The 15,793-nt window shown below is 39.0% G+C and overlaps 1 protein-coding gene across 2 annotated transcripts in view; it reads left to right on the top strand.

Annotated features, from left to right (window-relative positions):
• Positions 1–15,793, top strand: part of GRID2 (glutamate ionotropic receptor delta type subunit 2) — a 984,963-nt gene that overhangs the window by 622,760 nt on the left and 346,410 nt on the right. For both annotated transcript variants that reach the window (XM_063310079.1, XM_063310080.1), the window contains one exon: positions 13,322–13,375. In XM_063310079.1, the coding sequence (XP_063166149.1) occupies positions 13,322–13,375 (54 nt within the window). The remainder of the gene's footprint in view (positions 1–13,321; positions 13,376–15,793) is intronic.

The raw sequence follows: 15,793 nt of genomic DNA, 5'->3' as shown, positions 1-15,793 counted from the left end.
TCACTGAAACTTGGTGGGATGGATCTCATGACTGGAGTACAGTATTAGAAGAATATAATTTATTCAAAATAAACAGATCCAACAAAAGGGGAGGTGGTGTCACACTATATGTAAAGAATGAGTACACTGGTATGGAAATACACAACCACAAGAATGAAAAGTGTCTGGGTGAATAATAAGGTGAAAAGAAACAAAAGTGACGTTGTTGGGGGTATGTACTACAGGCCACCCAGATTAGTGTTCTAGATTTCAAGAGAGCTGCTTCAACAAGCTAAGAGAAAACAGTAGGAATGATTTCATGGATGGAAATTCTGAAGGGAAGAGCATTCAGGAGAGCTGGGAAATTCTGAATAATGAGATAATTAAGGCCCAAACACAATTAGTATCAAAGATTAAAAAAAAAAAAATAGGAGACACCTAATGAGACTGCATGGCTGCATTAATAGCTTTCTGATAAACTAAGAAGTAAAAAGGACAAGTTTTAAAAATGGAAACAGAGCCATATAACAAAAGCAGAATATCAGTAAATAGCCCAGATCTGTAAGGATAGGATGAGAAAGGCTAAGGGTGAGCATGCTGAGACTTGCTATGAATGCCAAAAAAAAAAAAGTGTCTTTGGGTATTTCTAAAACAAGAGGAAAGAGAAGGAAGCAGTTGGCCCACTGGTTGGAGAGGATGGCAAGACAGTGACAGGCAACAGGGAGAAAGCTGAACTACTTCATTCATATCCTGCATTTGTCTTTTCACAAAAGCAGTCCAAATCGTCAGAAGTGGAACTGTGGGAAGCATAAGAGAAATGCAGATCAAAATAGGTAAGAAATTAGTAGGTAAGAGAAGTATAGGTAAGAGAAGACACCTACTGTAATTGCTCTGAACGAATTCAAGTCCCCTGGACCAGATGTTTTACATTCCAGGGTGTTAAAGGAATTGGCGTATGTCATCTCAAAGCCACTGACTGAAATTTTTCAGAAATTCTGGCACCTGGGGGAAGTTCCAGAGGACTGAAGAAGAGCCAATGTTATTCCAGTATTTTAGAAAGGGGAAAAAGTGGACCGATAAAATACAGATCAATCAGCTTGACATAAATACCTGAGAAAATCCTAGGGGAAAAAATCAATGGGTTTGCAAGCACTTAGAAATGAACAGGGTGATCATCAGAAGCTAGTATGGATTTGTCAAAAACAGGTCATGCCAGACAAATCTTACTGCTGTCTTTAACAATGTGACTAATGTGACTAGATTAGTGGACCAACAGAAAGCCGTGGATATAGTGTACTTAGACTTTGGTAAGGTATTTGGTAAAATAGACCGCAGCCTCCTTCTTGATAAATTGAAACAATATGGCGTGAGTAGTGCCACTACCAGAGGGGGCACACAGTTGGCTAAACAACCATAGCCAAATGTGGTCCTTAAAGGGTCTATGTCCACATGGAGGGAAGTATGCATTGGGGTACCTCAGGGTTCTGTCCTGGGCCCATTACTTTTCAACATAATGAAATGTTAATTACATTGCTATATCTTAACACTCTCATATTTGCCCTGTCTCTCTGTGTGTTTGTGTATGCTTCCTAGCATGGGCCATTAGGAAACAAAGCTTACTGCTGCTTCCCAGCAATGCAACTGGGAAGTTGTATTAATCTCTGTTTCCTAATGGCATGTGCCGGAAAGCATACAGTATATCGCCTGTGGTGACAATAGGTTTGTGAGCACAGCAATAGCTTTAGGAGCATCCATTTCTGGTGTGTGAGAGTGTACTTTATAAATCTGTGACCGATTCTCCCTTGAGAAGCTCAAGTGCTAGAAGCAAGGACATAGAATGGGGACCTGCAATGGACCCAGCAGGAACCTATGATACAGATAGCCAAGTTACATGGCAACAGTTTAATAAAACAGCAACTGGGTAAAGAAAAAGGGCAAGACTGAATATCCAGGAACGAGGCCTCCAGGGGACTGAATGAATTGCTTCCAGCTCTTAACTTTGCCACAGACTATGCAATCTTCTCTCACTTTTTTCTTCTTTTCTTTCTTGCTATCAAATCCACTAAGCCAGCCTCTATTTGTGTATTGGGGTGTGCATTCCCTACAATTTTTAAGTATACTTTCCTTTCCTTTGCCTTTCTGGAGGCCAAAATGTAGATTCATCTTTTCCTTTGGCCTCATGTTGATAGGCAAGGAAGGGAAATTGCTTGCTACATAGGTGCAGTACTGCTAGACTCCTCTTGTTTCGCTCGAGCTGAATTGATCACTGAATTGGTGTGCGAATCTCAGTTCTGGCAACTTTTCTTTATTTAGGGAGAAAGTAGATGCAGATTAATAAAAGCACAGAATGCCAGCAATAACTAGCCCACTGAGCTTGTGACATTGTGACATTGGAGATATTGTGACATTGGTGACATTTCCTAGTGGCTCGGGATCAAAATTTTCAGTGTTCTTTCTGTTGAAGGCTGACTTGTGTGTGTGAGCAAACAGGCATTATTATGGAGAATGGATGTATATGTAGAGTTTTCCCACCCCAGGAAATACAAAATGTGGATGCTGTCTTGATAGTTCTGTTTCTGCCCAGCAAATTCTAACACTGGGAATTATGCAATACCATCTTATGTTTTTTATGGTTTTGGATTATGTTACACACTGCTCTGAAAAGTAACAGTTTTCATTGCATGTCAGGGTGAGATATGGAGGTTCAGTATTGTTGCATGAAAAAAAGATTAGCATGGCATTTCAGAAACTCGCCTATTCCAAACTTGCTGCTCAGCTGGTATTTGCAAAAGAAGTTGTGTTGAAATTGGATTCCACAATGGTGATAGCTGTATTTTTGCTGCGGAATCACAGGTTCAGTTGATTGCAATGTGAAATGAATACTAAAGCCAAATTCAAGCCCAGTGCTTTCTGATGGCAGTTGCAATACAACAGAATTTAGCTGTAAAGAAGGGAGTTATTAGCTCAGACTGCCAACTATCACTTCCACAGTACATGAGCAACTATTTCAGTAGCTTCATCTGGGCATAGATATAAATATTCAGAGAGTGGGTCTCAAAACTATAGTTTCCCTCTAGCACTTAGAGGGTAAGACATTAAGCTTTGATAAAGGAATGGATCTTCAGTGAGAAATGGGAAGGAAAGCAGGCAGGCAGGCAGGCAGGCAGGCAGGCATAATAAAGGTATAAAAGAAGACTTGTACAAGAGGTCTTTATTGCAATAGTTCAAGACTTTAAATCTGTCTCTCTGCCCAACCAAATAAAGATATATATATATTTTTAAGTGGCCTCTATTAAAGCTTTTTCAGGGCCAAGCCTGATCAGAGATTCAACTGAAAGTCCACAGTAAGATAAGTCTTTGGTTGTACCATTTTTCCATGATAAACAAGTCTAGTAATCAAGATGGACTGAACTAGTGGCTCATTCCAAAATACTAGTTTTTTTCCCAATATTTTAAGAATATTGAATGAAAAGCCATGAGACTGATACCTCCAGGCAGTGGAGAATTGAAAGTAGATTCCCAAGTATTTAAATACCTTGCTTAGGTGTTGAAAACATTTAGATGTTGTTAGTTCTTTTATTTCACTGTGTATTATTCTCTTTTTAATGACTGTTAAATGTCTCTTGTATATGCCTTTGACCTTCCACTTTCTCCTCTTCCTCCTCCTCATTTTTTGCTATAAGTAAATAAGTAAGCAAATAAATAAATGATGTAATACTGTATTGTAGTACCACCGTAGGGTGGTCAGAGGCAATAGAATAATAGTGGCTCAAGAATAGATCTACAGACTTGAATGAGTAAGAGAATTAGATGTAGATCCTAACTTCCCATAGTTTTATAAAGTGTGAAGCTGGAAATCAGGAAGACAGAGTTGAAAACAATAGTCTTGAAAAGGTAGCTAAGGAGTTCAGTCTGCAGATACCTAAAGCCCAGAATGGAGAATGTGGAGCTATGCTGAGTTTGGAGAACTGCCCTGCATGTATTACACTGCACCACACTCTTCCTTGTGATTCCGCACAGTTATGAATTCATACTCAAGGGGTCTACTTAGAGTTGAAAACTAGAATTCAATAATATGGTGAAAGTAATATGCACCATATTGTGGTGGAGAAGCAAATTTCACTTTTGATCTCAAGCAAGTACCCATGATATAAAGTACAATATTTACAACAACTCACATTATAAGCAGGAGGCTTTAATATCTGGCATAAAAATGCCACCATATTCTACTCAGCCATAAATTTGGAACAACTTTAATAGGCAGAGATGCAAATTTTTTCAACTTGGAATGTAGAGCCTAGGTCTTTTATCTAACAAACAAGTCATCTGGCATCCAGGATTATTCTTAGTCAGAGGCAAAATATGCTGTCACACTTATATGTATAAATGATACAATAAAGCAGGATGAGCACCAATGTTTCAGTGGCACCTGGGCCAAAAGGACAGATTCTATCACTGTAGGAGATGTTCCTCTTAGCCTGAGGTTAGCAATTAGTTTCCCAAGTAAGATGGCAAAAAAATTTTACAGGCAGAATTTGGAAAAGTTCTGTTAAGTGTTTCTGTGTTGTCCAAATGGCATTGAAAGTAAAATGTGTTTTTCCATAGCTAGCTATTCCATAGGGCAGGATCACAGAAAAGATGACCTGCTATCCACAGGTGGCCTGTCAGCATCCCTGCTGTTGCTCTAAGAATCACCCCAAACCTCAATGGAATTAAGAAGCAATGGTCTTTTTAAAAATCTATTACTTGGGTTAAGGGGCAAAATAGATGCTTTATGCCTTCTAAAACATAGAGTGGTCCTTGAGCCAACAGAAATTACATAATGTTGCCATCAGGCCAGGGGTGTTGTCAGAGAAAATGAAATTTAAAAAAATCAAGTTGGTGGCCACAAACATGCAATCAACACAAGGCTTCACTCATGCAGTTGCAACATCACCTTTACATTTTGACCCCCTGTGCCCTTCACTGCCCCACCATGGCTAGTGGTGCCTCAGACTTGTTGTGGACCCTGTATCACAGACATTTCTTAATCTTGACACATCCCAGAGAAAAGAAGAGAGAGAGAGAGAACTACTGGGAATGACAGCAAACTGTTCCATTTTGGGGAGATTGCATTGTTCTGCTAAACTGCGAGGTCTTCATTTCAAATAATTGGAGAATTTTTACTTTCACTTATTTGTTACAAATGAGAGAATCTTGTAAAGTGGTGGCATTGCCAGTTTGTTTGTGTCAAATTGTCTTCCATTTAGCCTGTTGGAAGGTTTGAAAAGAATGACAGAAGAAAACACTGATAAATTGTTCGACACTTCCAAATATTCAGAAGTTCTGGAGTTTCTGCCAGTGACAGATGGCTTTTCTTCTTTCATCCCTTGTCTTCTTGACAGGCTTTTCCCGCACTCTGCAAAATCTCCCCAGTGTGCCTACTGTAAGAAAGATAATAATCTGTTTTTTTCTCCATCCACTTTTGTGCTCTCTGGCCAAATGGCACTCATATCTTCACAATACAACAATGCCAGTCTGGTGTATTCAGTCAAAAAAATCACTACTTCTTGGACTGACATCCTTCTAATCCACTGCAGGATAGGAGCCTGTGGTTTAGAATGCAGGTTTTATATGCTTCTCCAGCCTTCATTAGAAATGCATTCTATAGTTGAGGTCCGTATTTCTTCTCTTTTTCAGCTCATGATGTGAGTTGCATAAACAACATCATCACAGGCTTTCTGTCTCATATGGAAATTTCCAATCTGTCCCTCCTTTTTTATGAGAACAGGGCTCTACTTGCCATCGCAAAACCAGCAATAGAGACAAATGAATTCCAAGCATGCACAGACGTCTGAGGTGCAGGTCATAAAACTGCTGGATGCCATATATTCCCACTACGGAAAGGATTTCTTTGTGCTATATATTTATAAACCTTGTCGTTGCTGCTCTCCTTGCCTTGCATAGCCTTATAAAAATGCAGCGGGGGTGAAATTGTGGTGAACTTCCTTTGTGCTGCATTGCCCGCCGCTTGTACTGGAGGAAACTGTTAACCTTCACAAAGCACTTGGGATTGTGAAGCACTTGGGCTGGCCACATAGGTCCTTAGGTCTTCCTAACAGCACTGCCTTAAATGGTTTTGCTAGAATGTAGAACTTACTGCTTTTCCTGCTTTTCCCCTAAACAGCTACTGCACCTAATCCTATCAATCAGGTGTTGCCTGGGTACACATCATATATAACTGGTTTGTTATATGTCACCGTAAGTCATATATTGATTGATTGATTGATTTCTATAGCCGCCCATCTCAGCAAGTGACTCTGGGTGGCTTACAACCATAAAACTATAAAAACAATTAAAACAGTTACAATTAAAACAGTTAAAATATAAAATAAATACAAAATAAATATACTTGGCTGCCAAGTGAGCAATGTATGGATAATACAGCCAAGAGACGGGACCATCCACACGCTCGAGGCCCCAGGCCTGGGCACAAAGCCAGGTCTTCACGGCCTTATGAAAGGCCAACAGGGTCGGAGACATCCTAATTTCTGGAGGGAGAATGTTCCAGAGGGCAGGCACTACAGAAGAGAAGGCCTGCCTTCTAGTTCCTGCCAACCAACACTCCCTGGCTGACAGGACCCGCAGCATACCCAACCTACTAGATCGAATTGGATGGGTAGAAACAACTGGGAGAAGGCAGCCCCTTAGGTAACTCAGCCCCAAGCTGTGAAGGGCTTTAAAGGTGACAATCAGCACCTTGAATTGCACCTGGAAGCACACCGGCAACCAGTGCAGCTCACATAGAAGTGGTGTTACATGTGTTGAGTACCCAACACCATTTACTATTCATGCAGCTGCATTCTGCACCAGTTGAAGCTTCCAAATGCTCTTCAAGGGCAGCCCCATGTAGACAACATTACAGTAGTCCAGATGGGAGGTCACGAGGGCATGAGTGACTGTGAGCAAAGCCTCTCGGTCTAGGAATGGGCGCAGCTGGCACACAACCTGAAGGTGTGCAAAGGCCCTCCTAGCCACAGCTGCCACCTGCTCTTCGAGCAGGAGCTGTGAGTCTACAAGGACCCCAGATTGCGCACTGGGTCTGTCTGGGGCAGGGCAACCCCATCCAGGGCCAAAGGTGGAAAAATCTTAGCACTGGGAGGCCCACAAACCCAAAGCCACTCAGTCTTGCTTGGGTTGAGGCAAAGCCCATTGCACCCCATCCAGGCCTTACAGCCTCCAGGCACAGGGTCAGGACATCCGTGGCATCACTCAGGCAGTCTGGGGTAGAGATATAAAGCTGAGTATCATCAGCATATTGATGGTATCTTACCCCAAACCGTCAGATCACCTCCCCCAATGGTCTCATGTAGATGTTAAATAGGAGAGGGTAGAGAACCAATTATAGTTTTTTTTTTAAACAAAAACAAAAACAAGAACCCTATAACATCCAGGCTGATATACTGCAGTAACTTGAAATCAGACAGATCCCATTATGGATTAGTGTAATGAGTGAACCTAGCATTTAAGTCTAGATTAGAGTATGAATGGCCTTCTAAATATGTTGAACCACAGCTCTTAGCAGCTCTGACTAGTGTGGTGATGAGGAATAAAACTGGAGCTGCGCTTCAACAGTATCTGGCAAACTATGGTTTCCCCACCATGGATCTATACGGTTGTCATCCACAGCTACTATCCAACAATCTTTTGTTCTATAAAACCCCAAGCATCCCCCATTGCTTCATCCCTCCAGAATCAGCAGTCTGAGATTAAAAAAAAAACATATAGAAGCTTCATATTTAACATCAGTATGGAACTGTCAGCAGTGACACCAAACCCTCACAACAGTGTCATGGTTTTCAGGGATTTTGCTAGATTCTGAATCTGTTTCTATCATAGCATAGGGAGGGGGGCAGCAATAAATGGAGTCTAGTAATACCTCTATTCCAAAATCTTGCCCCTCCGACATAGCTATAACCATCTCCCCTCCCCCCCACCCTTATGCAGCCCTTGGGGTTCCCAAATAAATTCCCTACACTGATTTATTTCTTAGTACAATTTAGTGGCTGCAAGAACTCCACAGAACTCTGTATGGCTTACACTGTAAAAAGCAGAAAAACAATAAAACAATAGAGCAGAGATCATGCACATTCAGAAGATTCCCCCATGGCCACTTTGAAAGCTCCTGACAGCTCAGGCTACGTGCTCAACACATCACCTACTATTCTTTGCCACCCCCCAGCCACACACACGTATACCTCCTACAAACTCCATCTGTCTGCACCCAGTCCTTCCTACGCCCAACATTATTTTCCTCATCCACTCTTTCCCATCTTCCATTTTGCCCCAAACCCTAAAGTCAACCAGTGCTAAAGTGAACATGGTTTATCAGCTTTTCACTTTGCAGCCTACCCTCCAGGCTTCCAAAATGCCCCGTTTCCCCATGCAATAGCTGCAGTTTTATTTTACCTGGAAGTGATGGAAAAATCACTGACTTCTTCTGCCCCTGAAAATAATAATAATAGCAAAATGAATAAAGTTGTATTTTTTTTTCTCATCAGCAGGGGTGGCCTGATGCTGAGAAATTTTCAGTACCATAGTGCCCTCTATTGGTGAAAAAATATGCACACTTAATTGTTTTAAAAGGATTTTTTAGAATTTAGAATATCCAAAAATGACAAGTTATAAAACAGTTAAAAATAAAAGTACTTAAATGCTCTAGTATAACATATACAAAAAATGTGAAAATAAAATAAATTCACAAGCACAAAATATCAGTAGCTGAGGGTTGAACTGTGGGGACCTTGGTGCTATCCGAGGTTGGTTGTTTTCTTGCAGACATTTCATTGCCTGACTAGGCAACATCTTCAGTGCTAAAGGGAGTGGGGTTTGCTACAATTATATACAGTATCTTGCCCTGACAGTGTTGGTGGGGGTGTGATTCTCTCCTTGGTAGTTCCTTGATTAGGCTGTTGTTTACTGCTTGATTGTTTGTCCGGTGTTTGCTTATCTGGGTGTTGATTGCTGGCAAGGAGGTGTTCAGGTCTTTTTGTTTCCTTCTTAGCTTTTTTATTGTCTCTTTTGAATGTAAATGTTGTTTACCTCTATGTGCCTGTTGATTGCTGACTTGACTGAGTGCCAGGCTTCCAGGGATTCCCTAGCGTTTTTAGATTTAGCTCTGTCTAGGGTGCTCACTTTCCCAGTTGAAACAGGTTGAGTCTATCCATGTGTTGTGAGATTAAGAAGTTTTCATCATGTCTTCTGATTGCTAGTTGGTGCTTGTGGATGCGCTCTGCTAGTCTTCTTTCTGTCTGTCCTACATAGTGGCTGTTACAGTCCTTACACTGTATGTTGTAGATGACTTCTGATTTTTTCTTCTTGGGCTACTGGGTCTTTGAATTTGCTTAAGATGTTCTGAAGGGCTTTGGTTGGTTTGTGTGCTACGGTGATGCATGTGGTTGTCATTGTCTGTTGGTAGTTTCCAAGATGTTTCTGATGTATGACAGTTTTCATAGCTTGTACTGGTTGTGCTGTAGTGGGTTGAGTGGTCAGGCACCTTTTGGTAAAGTTGTCTGAGTATCCATTTTGCTGGAAAATGCTGTACAGATGATCTGTTTCCTTTTTCTGGTGTTCTGGGTTGCTGCAGTGCGTGAGTGCTCATCTGAATAATGTTCTTACACAGCTCCTTTTGCGGGAGGTTGGGTTATTACTTTGGTAATGAAGCACTTGGTTGGTGTGAGTTGTTTTCCAGTAGACTTGTGTTCCTAATTTGCCATTCTTTCCTCTACTGATAAGGATGTTCAAGAAGGGTAGTGTGTTCTTTTCTTCTTCCCTTGTGAATTTTACTCCTTTGAAGACGTTGTTGATTGTCTCATGTGTCTGCTAGTTGTTCCTTTTTTATTACTACCAAGGTTAGCCTTTTTTTCAAGAACTTAAGGTAGCATATATAGCATTCCCTCCTTCAGATCTTCCCACAACAACAGTTTTATATGTAAGGGGGCTGACAGAAAGTGACTGGTCCAAGATTACCTAGTGAGCTCCCATAGCTAAGAATAGATTTTTTTTTCCACGTCATGATCTTAAGAACAACAACATTTGTGCTCAATAATATCAACATACCTGACAGATTGGTTGCCCAAATTACTAAAATGATTTAGATCAATCTATCTAAATGCAAATCCTGGTATTCCTGCTATATTATATTAGGCTGATCCCTTACTTTCTCTCAGAAACAACCAATGTGTTAGAATGACAAGGGAGCATCTGTTTTATTACTCCTGAAGTTATTTCAAACTTCTAGCACAGTGTATGGTGCAGCTGTTTTGTTCTGAGCTATTACTATTTTTACTTCTTAATAATAGGGTTTTTTTTAATATAGTTCATCAGGAAACTGGTATATTCACTTCATCTTTCCAAACCTTCATGCAAATTACTCAGGAGAGTTTAGCAATGAAGAATATTCCCTGGTTCTCCATCCTCCTATTCCATCATTAGCATTATCCCATTTAGTCTCTTCCCTCTCAGGTGAGGGTATGGTGTTCCACCTGAGTGAAGTAAACTGCAAGACTGGAAGAGACTCCTCTTGACAACTAATTGGATCTGGCTTGTTTTAGTGCTGCTTTTGGGCTAAAAAATACAGTTTTAATATAATAATAAATATGTAAACTTGTTTTTCATAACAACTGAAGAACGGAAACCCTTGCTTTTGTCAAATTATTATAATGAAGAGGAGGAAGTAAACAAGAGTGGAATTCTGGTTCAAATATTTTTTAACCAGATGGAGGTGGGAATAAAGTGTGTGAATTATTTAATTGATTGAATTAGGTTTCCAGTTCCTCTTTGCAAAAATGGTTGCTGTTTTTCTTATTTAGTCACATGCTATTTGTGACTTTGTATTGGTCATGATTTGAGTTTATTTTACTATTGAAAAGTTTAAGTGTCTTTAAGAAACAGGAGGATTCTAGTGGGCTTGGTTACATGTTGTTTCTGCTACACCTCTTTCCATCACTATCTAGCCCTCCTAGCCACTCATTTTTTTCATAATCTGAACAGCCCTTTACATTTCATTAAAACTAAAGTAGCTACAAACTACTGCAGATAGGATTTTACACTGAAAATACAGGAACACATTTCACCCACGCAAATTTCACTCATTTGTAAAGAAAGAAAAATGAGACAAGGGGGCAATTTCCACAGTTTAAAGTTGGCATACAAAACCTAGCCTCTTCTTGCTGCCCCAGAAATCCCCAATTTTCCCAGTGAGGGGATTTAAAAGTGCAAAATGGAGATATTGAAGTTGGGTTGAGAGCTACACAGAGCCAGTGAACTCACGTTGTCTCCATTTTCCCAAGAACATGCCATTGAATTCAGCACAAAATATCCAAAATTTTGGTGGATTTTATTTTATTTTATTTTTGGTATTGTGATTGTCTGCTTTGTATGAAAAAATAAGGGTTAGGAATAGAAGCAAGAAGTCTGGACCCAAAATGACTATTTTTTTTAAGGGGTTTTGATGGCTTAAGGGTAGCAGTGGAGCAGAAGAGAAGCCTCCCAGTGTCATCCCTAACCTCAAACCTTCCCAGTCCCCTGAGAAACAGTCTGGCATTGCCCTAAACAATGACAGTTTCAGGTTCTTTTTCAAAGAAGGTGAGTTAAGGCTAAGATGGGGAACGTTTTTCTTCACAGCCCTCATACCCCCATCCCTATCTTGAGCCAACATGTTTGCTTGTACTCCTCTCAGGCACATCACCATATAACTGGATGTCACTGGATGGCTTTGAAAGACCAAGGGGCTGAATTGTGGACCCTGATCATTCAGACATTAGCCACTGTTAGTTTAAAGCATCCCTCTGTCCAACCCAAATTTGACCAAAAGCACTGAAGAAGTTGCCTAGGTGGGCAACAAAATGTCTGCAAGCAAACAACCAAGCTCAGAGAGCACCAAGGACTCCATAAAAGTATTCACACTGTCTATTCAGGTCACAACATGCCCCTGGCATGTGAAGTTACATTGACTACTAGGAGGCACCCTGAGACCAGTTTCATCTGAAAACACCACACAGGATATACATTGTGTAAAAACTGAGAAATCCCCCCTCCCAGGGTGGTTATGGAAGTCATGAAAAACTCTACATGGGACATGACAAAATGTAACATCTACATATTTCTCTGCTCTGAATGCTTAAGAGAAGGTGTATGTACCATTCTGATGGCCATGAGAAGGTTACCAAGTAGGGCATATACTTTGTTGGACTGAATGCGGCTAAAAATATCCTTTGGAGAATTTATGGATAGATTTTAACTAATATTCATATTGACATTAAATGCTTGGGATATGATTCATATTTAAGGGTGCTTTTGATAATGTAACCCATCTCATATGAAGCATCTGCTATTGTCCATTCACTGCTGAATGCCAATTTCATGTTTTCCAAGAGGTTTGGTGGATAGGTGGATGATGTTATAACAAACTTAAATTTCTCAGAAATATTTCAAGCATTATTTTAAACCACCACCACCACCAGGTATTCTCACTTTGTGACCCAGAAAAAGAAGGGTGCTTTGCAGAATTTTCTGTTAATACCCCCAATCATCATTGGCTCACTTAGGTAATGTTGGCTGCTCTTTTCTGTGCATAGTGCTCTGAAATGAAGTGTCCTGGGTTTGGGAAAAACTAATAGATATCTGCCAAATTGATTCATGATGCCAGTGCAATTGCTACTGCTGAAATTACAGGAGCAGTATTATGATTCCCCCACAAAAAATAAAAAAGGGCTGTTCTCTACTGCTAATTCACTCCTGAGAATCTGTTGTTATTTAAAGAATTGTCACTTCCCCTTCTACCTCATACTGTTCCAGTGACAGAGAAAGAGTTTTCCCTAAGCTCAGGTCAAGGGAGGGCATTTACTAACCAAACATAGTCAGAGTGCTTTCACTGCAGCTACAGTGGAAAATCAGTTTTTAAATATTGTGCATCTTGAATATCTTAGTGTTTTTCAATCTATCATTAAACATTAAAGCCTAAATCATGTGGACTTTTCATGGATGGACGGATGGATGGATAGAAGGAAATGACCTTCATAGTTCTCTAATCCCACAGTTTAATTAACAAACCAAACAGTAATCCAAATGCTATGGGACCGTTTTTGCACAAAGAGCCTTTCTATTTCCACAGAATGGTCAAAGTGAGTCTTTTCAGATATGGGGTTTTAGTTATTTTATTTTGTTTTAATGCTTCTGCTATGCTTCCTGCCCCCATCCCCACTCCTGAGCCCCTGCTGTCTTTTGTTGGAAGCATCTATTTAACAATCATTGGCTTTTGTATAAATGAGATGACTGATGGCTGGTTTGTTTTCTATTTCAGGTTGTGGAAGCCAATTTAGTTGCTTTTGACTGTCACTGGATCATTATAAATGAGGTAACTGTCAGCCAAACATGAATCCTGTTTTTAATCTAAGGGTGAGAATATTCCTAGCATCCTTGTCTTTGCCAGGAAGAAACAAGTAACAGCAGTAAAAGTTCAGGCAAGCCAGTGGGTGGAAATGGTGTTTTAATAAGTTCGGGAAACAGAACTGAAAAGATTGTGCAGTCTGAATGAAAAACATTCCACTGCAGAATTTACTTAGTTTTTGCTTGTTTGTCTGTCTGTCTGATTATTTCCTTCTTTGATTGGAGCTGCTGTTTCCAAATTAGAATTGACAATAAATCACCAGAAATCCCGAGGCCATCCACCTTGGTAAATATGGTGAATCTTTTCCAATACTATTGCCTGCTTTCTTTGGCTCTACTTAATTTCATAAACACAGGCTACAGAAAGGACTTTTAAAAAGTCCTTAAAAATTTGCATCATTCAGTAGTGAAAAATACTTTGCATCCCCAGGCCAGCTTGGATTAACATTTGTAAACCAAGATGCATTGTTAGTATCTCTTTATCATTTTAATTTTCCTTATCATTTTTTTGTGGGGTAGCCAGGTTAATCTTTTGAAACAAAACAAACAAACAAAACAAAAATAATAAATGATCTTGTGGCACCTCAGAGACCAACCAATTTACCTTGAGTAAATCTTCCTTCATCTATACACTGTAGTTCATTGAGTGACTTGGCTATCACCAGTTCTCAGCCTAATTTAATTTAAGGTTATGGCAAAGATTATACAGGCTATAATGATGAATGGTTTTTGAGCTTTTGGATGAAGGGTGGAGTAAAATACAATGGATTGGGTCAGATTTAGATATACAGTACTTAAAACTTGGTTTGTCTCAAGTTGTGTCATGATTAGGTAGCTTTGCAATTCTACAATATATATAAATCCAATAAATATTCAATAAATAGACTATTGAAATAATTGAGCTCTTAGTCATTATTAAGCCCCCCATTATTTCTGAGGATTATGGTATATTCTTATTATAGCTAAATGAATAAGTAATAGGTGGCTAAAAGTACAATTTTTTATTGGCTTCATATTATATGTTAATTCAACTGAATGCCATTTTTTTAGTTTGTTTTAAAGGATGAATGGGGTTAGCAATAGTGTGAGGCTGTCTAAATAATAATTGAAGTGGAGAGATGATTTGGGGAAAGATTCTCTATTCTTTTGTTCATTTGACTTTCATTTAGACTTCTATATATTCATGGGAGCTCTCTAATTTTTCAGTTTTTGTGCTGAAAATTGAAAATTTAAAGCTTGTAAATAAGGGGTTGAAGTTTAGTTTCATATCATATTTATAGTTTATTTATAGTTCTGTATATTATGATGTAAATAATGTAATCACAGCAAATCCTCTTAAAATGCACTGTTACAGGCAAACTTCCCACTTGACTTGTTTTCACTGAGATGCTATCTAGCATTCTATCACTTTTGGATTGTTCTTCTCCCATCTTCTTATCTGTCATAGACTCCTCCATGTTCAGATGTATTACTATTCCTTTTGTATTTTTGCACAGTTTTGTGTGGGTTCAGCAGTATCCCAGAGTTCAAATTACAGATATCTCCTTTGCAAGTGCCATTTCTTTGGGAAATAGTGCTCAGTTATTGATGGGATATGAAGTGCTGTTTTTTTTTTTTTTGGTGGCTGCTCTAAGAGAAATGCTGGGAGGAAAAAAATATAATTAGCAAAGCATATGTTTGTATAGAAATCACCTGAAGAAAAGTCAAGAAGCATGTAATAGAAATTTAAAATAATTTTTAAACATTGTTAACATTTAATTAAACATTTTAAATATTTAAAGTAATGTTAAGCTTGCATTTGTGCCCTGCTATAAATTTGGTCTTTACCATTTTTTAACAAAACTTCTGTGTTTCTTAAAATGTATCTCACCTTATGGGAAATAACATTAAATGTCTAGAATAGAATATGATGATGCCCATTATAAATGGAATTCTGTTTTCTGCTTGATAGTCAAATGAAACCAGTCATGTTACCATTAATATTTACTTTACATTTTTAATTTATTTATTTATCCATCCATCTTTTAAATATCCACTTAAAAACCATTAAAAACTACTAAAAGATGTTTAAAAAACATATTGGTACTTGCTTAAGATATATTATAGAGAAATATTATTCAACTAGGTTCTATTTTAATGATTAAGCATACAATTTTAACAAGTAATATATTATGTCCACATTACCCTATTTTAATTGAGAAGGTAATTTGTCCTCAGAGTAAACTGAATCACCTACTGTTCCAATAAAATGTGCATCAGCTATTCTGCTCCATTCTGTGTTACGGTTCTTCTCCTTTAATTGTAATCTTTAATTCCTTCTGGTTCTCTCTAGTGTCCAACCTTCAAAGTCCCATCCTATCATGTTCCCCCCGCCCCCAGAATTCAA

Source organism: Candoia aspera, chromosome 8, assembly GCF_035149785.1.
Source record: "Candoia aspera isolate rCanAsp1 chromosome 8, rCanAsp1.hap2, whole genome shotgun sequence".
NCBI classification, from domain to species: Eukaryota; Metazoa; Chordata; class Lepidosauria; order Squamata; family Boidae; genus Candoia; species Candoia aspera.
This window is presented reverse-complemented; position numbering and strand designations above follow the sequence as displayed.